Below are 19,867 nucleotides of genomic sequence, written 5' to 3' on the forward strand. Positions count from 1 at the left end.
CCCCAGGACACCAGGATCATGACCTGAGCTAAAGGCAGAGAGAGGCTTAACCAAATGAGTGACCCAGATATTTATTATATCATAAGCATAAAGTCTTAGGGTCTTAAGGCTCATGGTTTGGAGAAGGATAAGGTTTAAAGGCCCAGGAAGGTACATTCTCAGTTGCTCAATGCCCCAGCTTGCAGTAGACTTTGCAGACCCAGAATTTCCAGTACATGCTCACTGGCTACACTGACAGGCACGTCATAATTTGTGGGTACTTGGCAGTTACAGGGATAGGTCTGTACCCCCAAGATTCCTCAGGACCAGCCATTTGTTACTTCCATTTTAATATTAGATATGTAACTTTGATGATGTGTTATTAGAACATTCTATCAAAGTTTCAGATCACGTGGCTTTTCTTTAAAAGACATACCAGTCTTTTTTTTAACCTAAGACTTCTTGAAAAATTCACTTACTATCTGTATGGACAATTACTCTAGATATGGCAAATAACAGATGACGCCTAACATTTTCCTGGGGGAACACCATCAACCAACTACTCAACAGTGCAAAATTTACAGCTTATACCACAACTTTTATTAGAAAAGTTATACATAACATAGCATCAACTATTTTCAAGAACAATATTAAACCCGATAAGCAACAAAACCAGACTAACAAAATGTGTTAACAAGAAACTAATGACCTTTCTATAATCAAACATTCAATTATCTACAAATAACTTTTTACAAAGGGAGAAAAATCCATGGTTTACAGGCACATATTGAAAATAAAGCTGCAATAGTAATTTTATACACTTACCATTCTCAAGAAACTGAATCACCAAAACAGTAATTACGAGTTCACTAATTTAAAACACTTCACATAATTTAAAATTACTGGGTATACACTGAAGTCTGAGTTTCAAAAGTGATTTTTTTTTTTTTCCCACAAAAGTGCCAACACTTAAGCTAGAACTTTCAGTGTGTGAGTAATTTTGCCCTAAAAAGTTAAGACATGTTCTGATAATCATAACAGTCACATAATTTCTGGTGCTACCTGGTCTGTTAATAATAAAGCCTTTATTTGGATGCTTTTCTTAAATTATAGGAAACTGGATATAGGATTGCTGTTGCAAAGCCATTAAAATAAAGTTTCAAACACAGGAGTGTGCAGCACTGGGAAAAGATCAGTACTAAAACTTATAATAAATATCAGAGAAGCCATTAGTTATTAACAGCATTGTCTGCTTAAGGGTTAAGTCAACCAGGTGTCTCATTTCCCATCAGTCTGTCCTTTTAGTTGGCATAGCAATTTCCATTTTCATGATCCGAGTACTCAAATATATCCAAACATCTTTTTAAAACTTTGATTTAGAGCTTCTGAAAAGTTATAAACATTTTTATATTCTACTCTAAAAAGTCTACTCTTCTGCTCATTTTAGAGCCTCCTAAAACAAAACAACAGATTTTAGGATAGTCAGGTTCATTAAAAAGTTTCAAATGGAATGACTTACCAAAGAATATTTTAAACCGAGGCCTATCATTCTGTAGCTGAAGGGGTTTAGTTGACAGCACAGCTTCACACACCTTCTTGGTCATTACAGAATGACACTTTAAAATAGTACTCCAGAGGACAGTCTGTTTTGGGCACCGCCCCCCAAACAGCTGCTAACAAGACCGCCAGTATTACTATTGGGAAGAGACGACTTACTTCTCTCAAAGACTCACACTTAATTGTCAGACTTTCTTCCCTGACATGTTTTCCTTTCCAATGCGGTGATGGGGAACTATGATAAAAATCCTGATTTTCAACTGCTACTCGACATTTACCTGCGCCAATATTGCACACATCTGTTCTCAACTGTTAAAATGATCTTCCGGGTCCTTGGGTGTGCCTGTTTTCTCCATCAGAACACAAACACATCCATATAAGCAGTTTCCCTCAAAGATGAAATTGATAAAATACTGGAAAAAAAATGAAGAAAAAGGCAGAGACTTTGTACAGACAAAAATCTAAATCTCCTCAAAGGGTTTTGTGTGCCCTACACATGGGGGCGATTCGTATACACTAGTGAAATGCACACTAGCTACAATGCTTCTAGCTGCTCAAATAATGTGGAACCTTGGTCCAGGGGTTGCGATGATGTCACTGTATGGTTCTTCCTGCGTCAGCTCAATAGCTTGCTGCTTTTTAAGAACCAAGAAGCTGTAGAACTTCGCTGCAGCTTGCTTTCTGTTTGTGTTTCGACATAACTCAAGCAAACTGATGGATTCAGCTCCAGTTTTAGCAAGAGCTCGCTGAAATAAAACCAAAGGAAGAATGAAATCAAAGTAATCTCACAGTAGTAAAGTGGTAATTTTAAAAAGGTGCCAATTTTGTATACCAGAAAAAGTACACTGTATATTCTGCTGGGAGTGGACTTTTTGAACAGTCTGAAGGTAATGGGGCAAAGTATATTATGGCTTATCTAAAATCAAAGATCCAAGGAACAACATTCCTACAAAAGTGATAATAATAGTAAAACTGAACACATACAGTTCCTAAAATTTCAACTTATTTTAAAAATCCAACTATCCTTTGACTCTATTTTGGGAAACCCTGAACAATTTGCCTGGTATATATCAGATGCTCAAAATATTTCATCTGTATCTGACTTGACAAATTTAATGATTCAACATATTAATAGTATGTTCAATGAAAACCAAGATGTAGACACACAAAGGTGTCCTATAAACCACCACCACAACTTCCCTTTGCAGCATAACCACAGCAAAGCATTCACCTGGATGCTCTCCAGGCTTACTCTGGGCCTACCAATTTATGTATACCCAGTGCTGGGAAAGTAGGCTTTCTGGTCTCAGCATGTCGCTGTTTTTTTTAAGGGAGCAATGCTAAGTCCTTGCCGAAGTCTCAGGCAGGACTGGTACACCTACCTGAAGCCCATGAAGCATCTGCTGAGTCCTTTTGTTCCATCTTCTTTCTTCTTGATCCTGATCACCTCCGGAAGCATCTTCATCCTGAAAATGGCCCCAACACATAAAAAAGCTGACAAAAGTGGTCTACTGCAACAGGAACTATTGCCATACGTCCTAAAACTTAAATTGTGTACTCTGAATAACAGAAAACTGTAAATCTCTTAGCACCCAGTACTAACTCTGAAGCTTGTCTTTTTTAAATTACAGAAGACTTTCTTCTGTATCGGCAAGCAAACATTTGGATGAATATAGGATTCTATACTGTTCTATAAAGGATGTGTGTGGTCTATACCACGTGGGCCCTGGACTACTGCTGGGTGGTGAGCTATTGGTTACTGACTGGCCCCTGTTAAGGTAATTATGTTGGATATAAATCAACTTATGTCACTAAGCACACTACTTATTTCCACTGTATGTATTTTTATTTTTTCCAGGAGCATGATTTTCTAGATGATTTATATTCTGGCAGATCCCAATCACTGAAGAGCACAGATTAGCAGACAAGTATTAAGAGAAATGGGGTATAGGGGTGCTTGGGTAACTCAGCTGGTTAAGCACCTGCCTTTGGCCCTGGTCATGGTCCCAGAGTTCTGGGATCGAGTACCACTGGGGCTCCCTGCTCAGCAGACTGTTGTCTTCTCCCTCACTCTCTGTTGTCCCCTCTACCTCTTTCTCTGTCAAATAAATAAAATCTTTTAAAGGGGGGGGGCTATAATCCATAACACTTGATTTTACTGAGCTGCCCAGCTCCCAGTGCCCTACAGGACTTGCCTTCTAAATGACTTTCTAAACTCTGAAGCTGGCATAGAGCAAGAGCTGAGATGTTTCCATACCGTGCTGGCAGTACATGCTGTATTTCAAAGAGCCAGGAGTTAAGGGATTCATACATAATAGAAAGCTTAACAACTTTAAATACTTATTCAACACTAAGTCTGAGATAATGGCATACCTTAGACTAGAGTAGCTCTGGGGCTAAATTTTGACTTTAAAAAAACCCACAGTATTCCAGTACTAAATGGCTGTAAAATCTATGGCTGCCATAATAAATTACAAATACAAATGGATACTAATGAAAATATGTACCCAGTCCGCAACCTTTAGTCTTAGAAGAATTTTAAATAGATTCAATGCTTCCTGGAAAATATTTTAATGTTTTATTTTACATTTAAATAAAGATCTTGAAAAAAGGAGGGTGGGGGAAGACCTTGAACAGCGAAATAAGGGCCCTGAAAAGGAAATCCACTGGAAAAATGCCTTTATTTAAAAAAAATAAAAGTCATTCAAACCTTTACTCAATCTATTTTAGCCAAGTCACATCTCACCCCAGTCTAATGAAAACAAACCTCCTACCAATGGAAAATGGTGATCAGATTTCCAGGCACACAGTGAGATGTCAGACCAGAGGCAGATGCTAAAAAAGCAGTAAAAATTGGCCACCAAATAATAAAGTCAGCTACAGTCAAGAAGTCAACTAAGAAATCAGTTAAAAGGGCAGTCAATCCTATGTCCTTCAAAAGCCCAGAAGGAAGCCAATGAGTTACAGCACAGCAGAAAATTTGATGTTAATAATGATCTAGATTATTAAGAATTTGGTTAAATTTTCTGTTTGAACATCTTTTATCATTGTGATGCTCAACATCAATTACCTTGGCTCCACTATGAACATAAAAGAGAACAGGCTGAAGATCAGCATTAAATCTGGGGCGGCATTTACTCCTCAAGTCTCCTTGATAGTGTCTCCTTACCTCCTCCTCTTCATCATCTTCTTTCTCCTTCTCTTTCTCCTTCTCTTTCTCTGGCAGAAGTTCTAACTCCGGAATTAACTGACAGATGTTTGGAGGCTCCTCAGGGGGCAGCTCTACAGGAGGCATTTCCACCTGCTCTACCTGCTGGGGCTTAAAGCAAGGGGAAGAAATGCTGGGGTCATGCGGCTGTACCTTCTCACAATCAAAACTTGATTATATCTTGTTGTTCTTACAGAAGAATTTAATTAACAGAAGTGTTTTGTTCTTATACTTGAAGAAACCAAAGGGTTATAAAGTGTATGTGAGAAATTTGTAAATGACAAGACAAAGTACAAACAGAAAAAAAACACCCAAACTTTCTGTAGCAGCATTTTAGGAAAAACCACAGAACAGAACCAACCACTAACACAATGCAAAAAGGCTTTAACATTAAATAGCTTGTACTGTCAACCATTACTGCATGAAACTGTCTTAAGGCTATCACAACTAAGCTTGGGCTCTAAATCAGAGCCTCGGAGTTCTTATGGCAGCAAATAATAGGAATGAGGAGACCATTTTTCTGAGTCCATTTCTTGAATTCTTCCTCTCAGGCTTAATATAAACAGCTGAGAATGTTAAAAAACAAGTTCTTCCAGGACTGTGATACTAGAGTAACCTACTCGTTACCTCTCACCACCCCCATTCCTGAGCGCATACAAAAAGATGCTCTTTTGGACAATTCTACCACCCGAGGGCACAGAAAAAATAGTTCTTAAAATTACAGAGGAATCTTCAGCCTATACCTCTTGATGGAGGCTGAACCGAGAACCCAAGGTTATTCTAGAAATTGAAGATTTGGGAAGCCTTACACTAGACCTTACTTCCTTTGTAGTTTAGTTTTCCGATCCTAAATGAACTTCATGGTAGAAAGTCTGCATGAAGTAGCCAGATGTTGCTTTACTTTTTTTTTTTTTTTTAAGCAATTTGACAAGTATATTCTGCTTAGTCAGTAAGGTAGCCTAAAACTGTCTCATGTTGCAGGAACCTGCAACAGAATAGAGAGCTGGGGAATCGACCCATGCAGTGGGGAAATCTTATTTCAATAATAGTTCTGGGAAAACTGGACCACTATCTTACACCACACATGAGAATCAACCCAAAGTGGATTAAAAACTTAAATGTAAGACCTGAAACCATAAAACAACTAGGACAGGCAAGCTCCTCAAAATAAGTGTTGGTAATGATTTTTGGATTTGACAGCGAAGGCAAGAGGAGTAAAAAATAATAAGCAAGTGGGACAACACAGATAGACTTGGAAGGCAGTACAGGTGAAACAGGAGACAAATATATATGGTACCACTTACACAGAATTTAAAAAGAAAAAAGCAAAACTCACAAAAGCAGAGTGCAGAAGTGGTTACTAGGGGTTAGAAAGATACTTCCATTTCTAAATTCTGGGGATCTAATACATGGTACGGTGATTATAGTTAATACTATATCATATACTTGAAAGTTGCTAAGAATAGTTCTTGAAAGTTCTCAACACAAGAAAAAAAATGTAATGTGTAAAGCGATAGATGTTATACACATACACATGTTGTGAAATGATGCCACAATATCATCACTATGTTGTACACCATAAACTAGTATGATGTTGTATTTCAATTTTATCTCATTAAGACTGGAGAAAAAATTTTCAATCTTGCTGACAAGGAAAACCAGTATTTTTAAAAAAGGAACTAGATGGGGGTGCCTGGGTGGCTCTGTGGGTTAAAGCCTCTGCCTTCAGCTCAGGTCATGATCCCAGGTCCTGGGACGGAGCCCCGCATCAGGCTCTCTGCTCGGCAGGGAGCCTGCTTCCCTTCCTCTCTCCTCTCTCTCTGCCTACTTGTAGTCCCTTGTCTGTCAAATAAATAAATAAAATCTTTAAAAAAAAAAAAAGAAGAACTAGGTGTTAATTAGAAAGTTTGATAATCTATGTTCATGACATGCTTGAAGAAATTAACAGGTTCCTTATATTGTTTTTCATCTTTATCTAAAATTGTCAGATTCACCTTGCGCTAAAATGGAACCAAGTTTAGACTCAAAGATTCCAAATTAGACAAGGATGGTCACATTATGAGGCCACCCTGAAACAAGACTAAGAAGTCTCAAACTCCTGGAATATGTTTTCTCCCCCAGGGCACAACTGTGTTCACATCCTTGGCTGCCATTCTTTCTCTCCGGACCTATTCCTTGTCAATTTTTTTCCTCAACCAAAATATTTCAGAAGGGCTCCTTAAGATAATACTATTACAAGGGATGTAAAATTCTTGATGACTGATGTGCTTACTTACAGGGATCACAGGCTCTGGATCAATTTGTCCTGCTTTTCGCTTGACTCCCTGAGGAGGTGGTGGAGGCATGGCTGACTCATCCACGTTGGTCCTACTGGTCTCCATCACGGACTCCTGGAGGCGGCTTGGCTCTTCCAAAATGGGCTCATCTGCAATTAGTCATATGAAGAGATGTGAATTATATGGTCTTTAACAGTATTTCAGAATTTAATACTAATGCATTAAGACAAAAGTACTTTCTCTAATGAAGGAGGCCAAATAAAAATTTTACCTCTGCAAAGATTACTCAATTTGTAATAAAACACATAAAAGATGGAAAAGGGCAAAATTCTACCACCTGTAATCTAATGCAGGATAATCCTCTTAGCAGATTACTCAGCCAGTCCTAATCTTTAAACCTTTCCAAAAACAGAAAGCTTTCTATTTAACAAAGCAGTCAAGTTACTTCCCTGTCTGAAAATTTGAATATACTCCTTTGTTCCTGATTTCTCTTACTCTGGCAATATACAGGTAAATCTTAGCCAAATGCTCATTTAAACTTCCTCGGGGAACTCTTCCAATAGAACACACCGATAACATCACGCTGCTGGTGCTGCTGCTGCTGGTCCTCTCTGGGAACCTCTGGATTTTCAAATTCTTTGAGAAATTCATCCAAATTATCAGCCTCTCCTCCTTTCCGTCTTTTTCTAAGATCTTCTGGTACTAGTGGTGTAAGACAGCGTGTAAAGAGCTATTAAAAAAAAAAACAAACCTCAATTATAAAAGTAAATCACACTGAAGTCAAAAGTAAAAGAAATTATCCACTGTCTTGTAACCTGAAGAGAACATGAAAATTTTAAATTTTCTTGCAGTTTATTTTCATCTTCACACACTTAAAACTCCATCTAATGGAATCGTATGAAATAGTTTTACATGTTTTTTCACTTAATAGTATGGAAATCTTGTTAACTATCACTTTTAATAATTAATGACTGCATAATATTCCAGAGTGGAGATCCACTTACCTATATGGGTGTATATTTCACATCTGAAACATTTTTCAATTTTTTTAATTGCAAGCAATGTAATGAAAGTCTTCACAAAAATGGTTTTTTCCACATTTTGATTTACTTCCAATGAGATCAGTGAGTCAAAGAAATAGTTTAAGGAATTTCTTCCAAATGATTACTATTTATTAGAAGAACAATCATATAAAGTCTACAGCAGAATCCTGTTTCTATGCATATTTCAACTTCAGAATAAAAGTTTCATAGACTGCTTCGCTCAGTTTTTCACTTCAGAACCTTGTTTTGAAATAGTCTGGAACTTAAAGTGAGCAGAAGAGGGCTTATGGGTGAAAAATGATTCTCATAAAGCCAGAGAATTCTTTATTGTGGAAAAAAGGAGAAGCACTTCACAGTTTAGCGTTCTAGAAAGGAAGATCTAAAGACTGCAGACCTGAAGCACAGTATACACTAAGGCAATGGTAGAGTAAATCATTATAGAGAAGCTGAAAAGGGAGAGTAAGTATTTAAAAACTTCAATGGTTTTTTAGTATAGAAAAAAAAATCCTTCAACATCATTTAAAAATACAAGTATCAGCAGGATCTTATACTGTGATTTAATTTAAAAAACGTGCCACACATAGTTGAGAATACCTGATCAAAAATGTCAAATATATTTTAAATATATTTGACATATTTATATATGTCAAATATATATATAATATATATATATATATATTATATATATATAAAACTATATATTTATAGTTTTAAAAAATGGCCAAACGTATATAGAAAAAAAAAATCTGCAAACTGTATTACCTTCAGTAGTCTGTTATTCCATAAAGGCTGAGCAGGTAAGGAGAAGAGTTTTTCCACTCCCCCCGTCTCTTTCCACATCATCAATTTCTTGGTGGGTGGTGCCAGATCCAAAGTAGTAACAATATCAGAATAATCACTAAGTTGAGCTCTAATTGTCTTACTATCCAACTCTTTGACACTGTCAACAATCAGCTTCCTCTTCCTCTTGGCTTTTGTTTCTTTGACTGGAATGACAGAAGAAAGTAAGGTCATTTTCCCCTGGTCTCATTGTATCCCTGCTTTTCTGTATACCTGGTAGAAAAGCTTTAAGAGGGGAGAGTCCGTTTTAACTAATGTTCCTGCAGTTCCATGTAGACTACAGGCTGGCATATAAAAATCTGCCGAATTAATGAATATATACAAACTTTGGGCAAAAATGAGTAAAATAATGTAAAAGCCAGTATGTTTTGCCCATGTAAGTTTATACTGTAAATATAAAACATGTCACACTTGATTCAGATTTGGGCGTAAAAGTCCTGGGTTTTATGACTTCTTACACCTGAGTGACCACTGAGAAAAATTAACTTCATCTTGCTTATTTCTTTATTTCTTCTTTACAAAGAAGTTGTAAAATACTAAGTTCTCCATAAACAGCTGCAGTTACCATGATTTTTAGTGGAAAAGTTACAATTCATATATGACAGTTGGACAAGCAGATTAAGTGATAAGAAAAAAAGTCCACAGCCCCTTAGACAGATGGGGAACTCCATCCGAGTTACTTCCTGTATACTCATTTCTAATCCTTACTAAAACTGCTAAGTAGGTAGCATCATCTCAATTTCTTCAGATACAAGAGAGTTCCTCAAGATTTCATCCTGTCAGAAATGTTACGCCCAAAGATTTTTCTGCATAAAATATTCAGGTAAAGACGTTATTCAGTGACAGCCTCTGCCCAACCTCTATCCTCCAGCTTCTGAGTTCCCATCCTTCTCTGAAAGTCAACGTTCTTAAAACGGCCACCAAAGTCTGATCATCCTATTTTAAACAGTGCAATGTATCCACCATCCTGCCTCATTTACCGTTCTCTGTAATATCTGTTACATAATATGGTACATATTTACTTATCCATGCTTCACTAATTAGTACTTAAGTTCCAGGAGGGTAAAGACTTGTTCATTGTTATTTAGTTTCTAAATAGGGTAGGTAGTCTTGTTCTACTTAAAAGTATTAACTATATCTTGAATTACACTCTAATTTCAAATATAACTGAAATAGAAGTATTCTGTACCCATAAACCATCTAGAAATTTGTTTCACATCTAAATTACATATCTTGCTTCTTTAAATGAGAAGCAGCACCCCAGTATGTTTTGCTATGTCTAAAAGAATTATAACACTGATTTTAAAATCTATCAAATTTCCAGTTAGAAAAATATTCTTAGGCTTTCCCAGATTGTAGCCCAACTATTAGACAAAATCTAGAACTTCGGAACAAATAGTCCATCTCGTACTTCACTGTAAAATGTTCTGTAATGTTTTCTAATTTTTACACATGGGACCTGTTATTTTGGGAATTCCAAAAGACTAAGATAAAGGTCAGCAAAAAACCTAGTTCTATACTTCTGTATTTCAGAGCAACTTCTACAGGTATTCTCTAAGATACTTAGATTGTAACTGAAGACTCTATAACATATGACTGACAAAGGAGAAAGAAGCTTGGCGATCTATCTAAAACAAGAGTAGAGAATAGAGAAGAGCCAGAATTAAGACCTTTTGTTCTGAATTTTACAAGTCAAAAAGTATGCTTGCTCACCAGTGATATCAATAGGTTCCAGAGCAAAGGCTTCTTCCTCATTTGGAACAAGTGTTGTCTGATCAGTCATAGTTGGCATCGGTTCAACAGGATCCACTGAATCAGGACTATCAGGCCCACCCACTATAAAAACAGAAATTTGGTTAAAAAAGGCATGTATACTTAATACATATCCTACAAATGGGGAAAAACCCTCTGAGAAATAAAGAAAACACAGTGGTACCAGTAACAAACATTTTCTAATTATGAAGGAGGCCCTTAAAAGGTGAACCTATTGGCTAAAAAAGGGGGAGCGGTGCAGGGTTAAACATCGAAAAGAATCAGAATGTTCCTAAGCGCTGTATTTAAGGAGATTTATAATTCACTAAGAGCTGAACTTTCAGTTTTGGTCTTCTACACTCAGTACCTTTCTAGTTGCACACAATCATGCTTACATCACCCAACAAGGAGGCGCTTACTTGATACATTATCATCCTCGTCCATATCATCATGCGCCGGCTGTTCTGGCAACATCACACCTGCCTCAGACAGGGCAGGGGGATCGTCAAAGATACCACCATCATTATTACTTATAAGCTTGTCATCTGAAATAGGAAATAAAATTTAGTTAGAACTTTGAAGAAGAAATGCTAAAAATTTGTATTCAGCTTGTGTTTTCCTTCAAGGTAGCATACAAAAGTATAATGGTATAGGAAAAAAAAATTCTATTTTCTAGCTCACATCTCTATTTAAAATATTTAATATATGGTATCAAACACAAATGGAGCAGTTTAAGAACTAGTAAAACTTAAAACTCTGAGACAAGCACCTTTACCAAAATGCAATAAAGTCGTAACATTTTTAGGCTCCAGCTGCATGAGAACTTGAATGAAATCAACCAGTCACAATCCACACATGTATACCTGAAGAGCTGCTTACAACCCAGAATTCATGACTTCTCTTAAACACCACAAATGAACAAAGAAATGTTAGAATAATCACCTTGTTGTCACCTACCTAATATACCACCATCATTTCCTTCTCCAAAATTGTCATCTTTATATTGGTCTTCATATTCTAAATGATTAATTTTCTCGTTCAGATTGCTGGTGCTCTGCTCAGGCTCTAACAGAAGGTTAGAAGCGCTAGTGCTCACTAACATGTCATCATCCTCAAAAGCACTTCCTTCTCTCATGATCTCACGATCATCCATTCCAAAGTCACCTGAACAAATTTTAGTTGTTAGTGAAAAAACATGTCATGAAAGAAAACAGCTAATGATTATAATTGGAATGTCACATTTGCTAACTGAAACCTTATTTACCTTTGAGTATTAAAACATCCAGTTCAAAACTCTAAACCCATGGCATCTGTATTTTATAAACTGATTCTGGGGCATGACTAGCCCATTCAAACATAGGACTAAAATTTAGGCTATCCTAAATATATTAAGTAAATTTAAATATGTCTATAAGTTACATTGCATAAACATTCAGACTTAAACCTCGTTATGTGTTTTCATCAAGAAAACAATTTGGCTACCTGTTTTAAACACTGTTCAAGAAGTAGATGGGGCACTTGGGTAGCTCAGTCAAGCATCTGCCTTCGGCTCAGGTCGTGATCCCAGAGTCCTGGGATCAGCCCTGTGTGAGGCACCCTCTGCACCCCAACCCACCCCACCTCATCCCAGCCCACTCTCACAAATAAAACCTTAAAAAAACAAAAAAAAAGGTAGGTACATACTAAAATTGTTGCCAAGTGATTAGTTTAAAAATGGGCATTACTGGGGCGCCTGAGTGGCTCAATGGGTTAAGCCACTGCCTTCGGCTCAGGTCATGATCTCAGGGTCCTGGGATCGAGCCCCATGTCGGGCTCTCTGCTCAGCGGGGAGCCTGCTTTCCCCTCTCTCTCTGCCTGCCTCTCTGCCTACTTGTGATCTCTCTCTTTGTGTCAAATAAATAAAATCTTTAAAAAAAAGGGGGGGGGCATTACTTCAGACTTGGGACTTTTCACACAGATCCATATATAGGATCTATCACTATACGGGAAGCAGGAATAGGCAAAGAATAAACTCAAGTTTGGTGCATCAACGGAAATGACTGATGCTTAATATACTGGTAGGAAGGCAAATTCTTTTCTTGATGAAAAAGCATGAGATGAAATTTTGTCCTTCTGTCATCAATGAATGTAACATATGTCTGGGTTTTCTTTTTCAAATCACTAGTTGTGCTGCAACATAATTCTAACATTACTAGCTAGTGGCTAGTAATCTGTTTCTCTATTACCAAAATCATTTTCTTGTAGAATACTGATGTTCCCAACTTCTTCTCGCATGGTTATTTCTTCCACTCTACTCTGGTTCAGGCTGAACTGCTGGGCCACATCGATGTCACTTTAAAAGAATTTCAAATACATTTTCATCTCAAATTTCACTGCAATGTATATAGAAAAAAAAATCCTAATTCTCTCTACAAGGAAAAAACATACATACAAAAGTCATCATGGTTTATAAGCCTTAATATTTGAAATCACTACCTAGGTAATATGGTATACACAGGAAAAACTTAAAAATGCACTGTCTAGGTAGGTATGGGTTTTCATCAGGGTCGTGGTGTAAACGCTGGTTACCCAGCTTTTCTGAGACAGTTTCTTCCTCTAACAAATTAATCTCATACTGTTTAAAAATATTAAATACAAGTCATGTAATATTAAGCAACAATGTGGAATTATCATTGGCCAAATTGAGAACATAAATGGCAAGTGAAAGTATGAGAGACTTCTGAGACATATCAACCAAATACAGTTTGGAGAATTTATAGAGATTCTAATTTAAACAAACTGAAGAAAAAAAAGGCTTGTGTGTCAATTGGGGATATCTGAATGCTGACTGAATAGTACATTAAGGAATTATTGTAACTTATTTTAAAGATGGGCTGTTATTATGGATAGATTTAGAAAATTCTTTCAAAATAGATACCGAAGTATTTACAAAGAAAGTAAGATATCTATTCTTTAAGATAATCCAGTGGGAGTTGGAAGGTGAGTTGTGGAAATACGTATGAAATAAAACTGGCAACATATTGGTAATTAAACAAATTGGGTGATCAGTACATGGGGTTCCTAACACTAATCTACTTTTTAGCTGTTAAATTTCCATGATGAAAACTTTTAAAAACTGTATTGGGGGGGGGGGGGGAGGAAAGCAGCTAGATAGCACCTACAATAACACACACACGTATCAAAATAAATAATAAATAGGAGTCATAGATCATTTTAAGAAGCAGAGAAATTTCTCAAAAAAAAAAAAGGGGGGGGGAGCCTGGTATAGAGGGTTTCTTAGTTGTCAGATGTGCTACTAAATCACAGGAAATTACAGGCACATTCCCTGTCATACAAAGACAGCTGAGTTTTGAAGACTTAAGAAAAGGGAAACACACTATTCTGCTATAATGGCCTTCTCTGTACAACTTTCCCCTCTTAAATTTATGTGGTGACAATGACCTTTTCTTGCTCTTCAAAGAGTTATCTCTTATGTTTACTTAAAAAAAAAAAACGAAAAACGAGAAATTATGGCTGAGTATAACCTGGGAAAATGATAACCAGTAGTTAGTTCATGTTCGCTGATTTCATTATATAAAGCACATACCTGGAAAACTGTTTAGTTTATACAAGCTTTGGCCTAAGAATATCAGAATTCTCCTATCTTAGCTTTGTTAAAGTTGCTATCGACACAACTTTCTTACAGAAAAAACAATTCTAAGTTATATGTTCCATATGAATACACTATCCTATTTGAAAGTTTATGCATTTAAACCTGTTAACTTGATGCTAAAATATTTCAAGGAAAACTATATGTTTGATGCAAGTAACGTTATTTGTAGACCAAGTAAACAATTAAAAGAGGGAGGAGGAACATACTCTAAGTCAGGCAGTGGCTGATCAAAGTCATGAAATTCTTCAGGTAAGGTAATAGCATTGTAAGCAGCTTCTCGATTTTCCTCAGGCAGGTCAACAACACCTGGAAAAGAAATGGTAAGCTTGAAGGTCTAGCAGTTAGAGCAGAGATTATCCAGAGATCAAAGGAAGGTAAAGTCAGTACATTTATAGTCTAGAAAGACTGATAATATATATACACAACGTACCACTGAAAGACAAGTACTTCTGTTTTTCTATAATCATAAGCCAAACTATCTACTTTTCAACAACAAAGTCAAAGCACTACCTAGGCATTAAAGTGATGTCTTTAAAAGGATGTATCAACAAAAAAATATTAATGACCGTTTTCTCAATAACATGAAATCTGTAAGACGACGAATGACTGCAAAGGAGCACTCTCCATGTTAAAGAGGAGTTGTTTACTTTAGGATAAGCAGGACTGCACTGTTTTATTTCTCTATATTCTTCAAGTGGTCTATACTAAAAATGCTTTGCTTTGAAAGACAAAAAGCATGGTTATTTAAGCAAAATGGAGTTAGTAGCCACAGGTCAGAAATCATTGGAGTACCACAGCTGCCTAAACATCTTTGGTTTTTGTTTTGTTTCAAGTTTTTATTTAAATTCTGGTTAGTTAATATATAGTTTAGTATTAGTTTTAGGAGTAGAATTTAGTGATTCATCACTTATATTTAACACTTACATCTAAACGAGTGCCCACCTTAATAACCATCACCCATTTAGCCTACCCCCACCCCCACCTCCCATCCAGCAAGCCTCACTTCGTTCTCTATAATTAAGAGTCTCTTACGGTTTGCCTCCCTCTTTTTTTTCCTATCCCCTCTGTTCATCTGTTTTATTTAAATTTCACATGAGTGACACATACGGTATTTGCCCTTCTCTGACTTACTTTGCTGAGCGTAAGCTAACACTCTAGCACCATCCACATCACTGCAAATGGCAAGATTTCATTCTTTTTGATGGCTGAGTAATACTTCATCGTGTATGTACACATATGTATATGTGTGTACGTATACACACACCTCACGTCATCCTCATCCATTCATCAGTCAATGGACTTGGGCTCTTTCCATAATTGGCTATTATAGATGATGCCGCTATAAATACTGGGGTGCATGTGCCCCTCTGAATTAGTGTTTTAGTATCCTTTTGGTAAATTCCTAGTAGTGCAATTGCTGGATCATAAGATAGTTCTAGTTTTAATTTTTTTGAGGAACCTCCACACTGTTCTTCAAAGTGGCTGCACCAGTTTGCATTCCCACCAACAGTGTACGAGGGTTCCCCTTTCTCCACATCCTCACTAACATCTGTTATTTCCCATGTTGTTAATTCTAGCCATTCTGACATGTGTGAAGTGATATCTCATTGTAGTTTTGATCTGTATTTCCCTGATGAGTGATATTGACCATCTTTTCATGTGTCTGTTAGCCATCTGTACAACTATTATTTTAAATAAGATCTTAGATCTCAAAGGATTCACTGTTCACATATTATAGTACTAAAATACAACCGCAGCAGGAACTACCTTAAAAGGCATCTCTCCTATACACTGATTAACTACAATAAAATCTCATCAGTGCTTATTAAAAAATTATGAAGTGAAACATGAATTCAAATAAAAACCATAGTTACTATCTATGGAAATCTGGCTCTTAAAGAGTTCAGCTTTAGAATCAATCATGACCTACGATAAAACAGCAAAAAACTACAGAGAACATTTAATAAAACTCTCAGGTTGAAAGTGAATTTTAAGAATATGCTAAAATTATCCAGGAAAAAAATTTAAATCCCAAGATTTTTCTTTTTGGAGCTACATTTTTAAAAAATCATGTAACAATTAGTTTTCAATATTTCAACTCTGTTCTGCAAAAACTAACGAAAAGGGGTTAAAAAAGAGTAGAGTGTCATAATTCCAAATGCATGAAAAATGTGCACTTCTTCCCTTGACCCACTGCCTCTCCAAGCCTTGCCCTATTTTTGAAGGGTTCCTTGTTCTACAATTAAAATGAATGTATCTAGAACATACGCTTTGCAGGTTTTCACACTACATAAAACTCCAAAGTTAAAAAAAAAAAAAAAAGTCAACAATACCTGGCCGAAAAGCCATTTTTATTTTGATGAATGCTTCATTACAGTCTGCGAGGAGGTATTTGGCTTTTCTGTGATAGATTCGAACTACTCCCAGTAAGAGATGTCCTGATGTTCGGAGTGCCATCTTCACCTATGAGCAAAACATTAATATTAATCTAATTTATAAAGTTTTTTCTTGGTTTTATAGATATCATACTTCAAAAGCTTGTACTCTGAGCATTTATAGGTAGCTTTTACTTTCTCTCTTTACACTTTTAATCATTTATTTGACATTTCCTTATAATCACTTGTATTTTATTTTATTTATGCCTTCACCAGTAAATCTTCAATATCCACAAAGAACAGATGGTAGTAATTCACCAGTTAACACAGATATGAAGGCAGCTATGAAGCAGGTTGTAAGGTACTCCACAGACTGCTGTCATAAGCACATGAAGGAACATGGAACACTCTGGTTGCTACCCCATAACTGTTGCTCCTTGCTGGCTAACTGAACTCTGATTTTGTTGGGAAATGATTGTCCCCAGCATTGAAGAACTGACTCATTCTTCTTTGCTAATGCTTCTTGAGCGGGCACAAAGCCCAGTTCTCAACCAACAAGAAAGAAGAGCGAAGTAGGTCAGTTTCTGAGAAAGATTTTCCCAATAAAAGAATGCCTGCCTCTTTCTTCTCCCTTTTTGTGTTGTGAGCAGGTGGGGTTTGAAGCCGCTTGTAGTCGTGAGGCCTAAGTACAAGGACAAGAAACCAACATAAGATTAGTGAGTCTGAGGGTGCCTGGGTGGCTCAGTCAGCTGGGTACCCAACTTCTGGTTTCAGCTCAAGTCACGATCTCAGTCATGAGACTGAGCCCTGCATTGGGCTCTGTGCTCAGTGTGGAGTCTGCTTGGCACTCTCTCCCTCTTCCTCTGCCCCCACCTCCTGAGCAAAATAAATAAATGAATCTTTAAAAAGAAAAAAAACACAAAACTGGTTGAGTCCTTAGATGAATGACATCATTGAACTGCTCGAATAATCCTAAATCTCCCTATTTCTACACTTCTAGTTAAGTAAGACTGTTAATTTCCTTATTGCTTAAGCCATTTTTCACCGAGTTTTATTAGTTGACTGGAAGGCAAACTAATAAGGGCTAATGGTAGCCCATCTTTTTTCACAAGAAAATATACTCTTCAGCCTGTTTTTTCCTTTTTTTTTTTTTAAGGTAGATTTCATTCAGCACTTATGTGAGAGCCACTGTGTGGGATGAGATATAGTAGTTGGAAAAAGAAAGAAAAGTAAATACAGAATCTAAACAGAATGATTCAAAAATCAAAAAACAGAATGATTCACTCCTCAACACAATGAACTCAAAGTTCAGAATGATTCAAAATTATATATCCAAAATATAACTCAAAAAATTTTTTGAGAACAAGACAACATGAACTCAAACTTCCCTAGATCATTTACCACAGAGTCCTCAATTTCTGAAGTAGCAAATAAAGCTGTTAATCGTTTGCTTAAGTTATGATTAATACATTATGTGACTTAAAAAATGAAACAGTATATTTTTAAGTTATATGTCTGTCTACAGCAGCCTAGGATTCTATCTGTAATGACTCTCAGGCTCTACATTTATGGAAAAATTCACATGACTTAAAAAACAAATTATGAAATTTACTGCTATAAATTCTTAGGTATCTAAAATTACAAACTTGTGACCAAATCTAGGACTTATCATATGAAAAATCCTTGATATGAAAATACCCAATTAAAATATTGCACCTCATGGAAAAAGAGAATCTACTTTTATGATGTGGTCTTAGGAAATTTAAAATACTGACACCTTCACTTAAGAAAGAATGGGGGTGGTTCAAAACCCTTTGCATGCAATTATCTTGTAAAGGATTAACAACTATGAGAAAAGGTGGAATATGGGTAAAAACTTACCCTGTATATTAGTTTGGTTCAGAATTGAGTAGGTAAAATGAAGTATGCCATATCTGTTGAGCTAGCTCATGTTAAGAGTGTAGATGTAATAAGGAACACGGGCTATATATATGCAGAGAAAGCTCTACAGAGGTAACCAGTGGCTGTTCCAGCAGAGGGGTGGGGGTAGAAGGGGCAGAACACAAGCAGCTGCAACTGAGCTATGTATCTGACACTTGCTGGAAACAACTAAACCGATATTCACCCACAACAAGAACTGCATATCAAGAACAAACATTAGAAATTTTCAAGTCCGTTCACTCTGTGGAGGTTATCTTTATAGTCTACTAAAATAAAACAAGATCAATCAAATAACCCACTTAGAAATTTTTTTTTTAAAGATTTTATTTATTTATTTGACAGAGAGAAATCACAAGTAGATGGAGAGGCAGGCAGAGAGAGACAGAGAGGGAAGCAGGCTCCCTGCCGAGCAGAGAGCCCGATGCAGGACTCGATCCCAGGACCCTGAGATCATGACCTGAGCTGAAGGCAGCGGCTTAACCCACTGAGCCACCCAGGCGCCCCTAGAAATGGTTTTTAAAACGTAAGTTATTCTTTCTCTCTCACACAGTCCAGTCTTTTACGTTATTCCAGAACTGCATGCCGTGCTTTGTGGCTATTCATACATACCTTATTATCAGATTGTCTTGTACTCTTTTATAGCCTCCCTGACAGAGTACAAAATACTCTGCACATACTAAAAAAATCTGTTATCCTTTTAAGCCAAATCACCCTCAATATGTTTATAGATGTTAAAGATTAGTTGCACATATTAATTTCAAGAAAACAGCTCAACCTCTCCTTTTTCCATTTACTTACCTCAGTAAGCATACCTATAAAAAGTAGAAAACCTCATACTCTCATACAATTTGACGAGCAGTGCAAACTGGCACTATCTCCCTATGCAGCAAACTACGAATGATTATGTTCCTAAACATCAACATTAAGGGAAAACTTACAGATATGAACAAAAGATCACTGAACATGAAGCTTCTCTATACAATACTGGTTTTGATGTATTCTAATCTCACATAAAGATTAAGTCAAGAAAGACACAGATGTGAACAAAATATTTGCAAGCAGTATTTACTCAATGGTTATTTTTTAAGAAGACAAAAATAAACCTGTTGTTCTACTACCTAAAGAAATCTTTTGTATGTATTTTTTCTTTTGTATATTTTAATACACTGTACAGGGTCAGAGGAATGAAAATTCAAGAAATTATGGAAAAAAAAAAAAAAGATTATCCAAAGAAGAGACTGGTA

General features: G+C 36.5%; 1 protein-coding gene across 3 annotated transcripts in view; it reads right to left on the minus strand.

The window, feature by feature from the left end:
* Positions 1-556: 556 nt before the first annotated feature.
* Positions 557-19,867, minus strand: part of RAD21 (RAD21 cohesin complex component) — a 28,706-nt gene continuing 9,395 nt past the window's right edge. For 2 of the 3 annotated variants that reach the window (XM_004743472.3, XM_004743473.3), the window contains exons 3-14: positions 16,641-16,770; positions 14,514-14,613; positions 12,881-12,987; positions 11,613-11,819; positions 11,075-11,200; positions 10,617-10,739; positions 8,826-9,049; positions 7,591-7,750; positions 7,021-7,169; positions 4,706-4,855; positions 2,919-3,002; positions 557-2,282 (exon numbers count right to left, since the gene is read on the minus strand). In XM_004743472.3, the coding sequence (XP_004743529.1) occupies positions 2,091-2,282; positions 2,919-3,002; positions 4,706-4,855; positions 7,021-7,169; positions 7,591-7,750; positions 8,826-9,049; positions 10,617-10,739; positions 11,075-11,200; positions 11,613-11,819; positions 12,881-12,987; positions 14,514-14,613; positions 16,641-16,770 (1,752 nt within the window). In that variant the 3' untranslated portion in view covers positions 557-2,090. Of the gene's footprint in view, positions 2,283-2,918; positions 3,811-4,705; positions 4,856-7,020; positions 7,170-7,590; positions 7,751-8,825; positions 9,050-10,616; positions 10,740-11,074; positions 11,201-11,612; positions 11,820-12,880; positions 12,988-14,513; positions 14,614-16,640; positions 16,771-19,867 lie in introns of those variants that run through there. The other variant, XM_045078070.1, reaches the window with a different exon arrangement.

This window comes from Mustela putorius, unplaced genomic scaffold (assembly GCF_011764305.1).
Source record: "Mustela putorius furo isolate JIRA1106 unplaced genomic scaffold, ASM1176430v1.1 tig00000228_pilon_pilon_pilon, whole genome shotgun sequence".
In the NCBI taxonomy this organism is placed as follows: domain Eukaryota; kingdom Metazoa; phylum Chordata; class Mammalia; order Carnivora; family Mustelidae; genus Mustela; species Mustela putorius.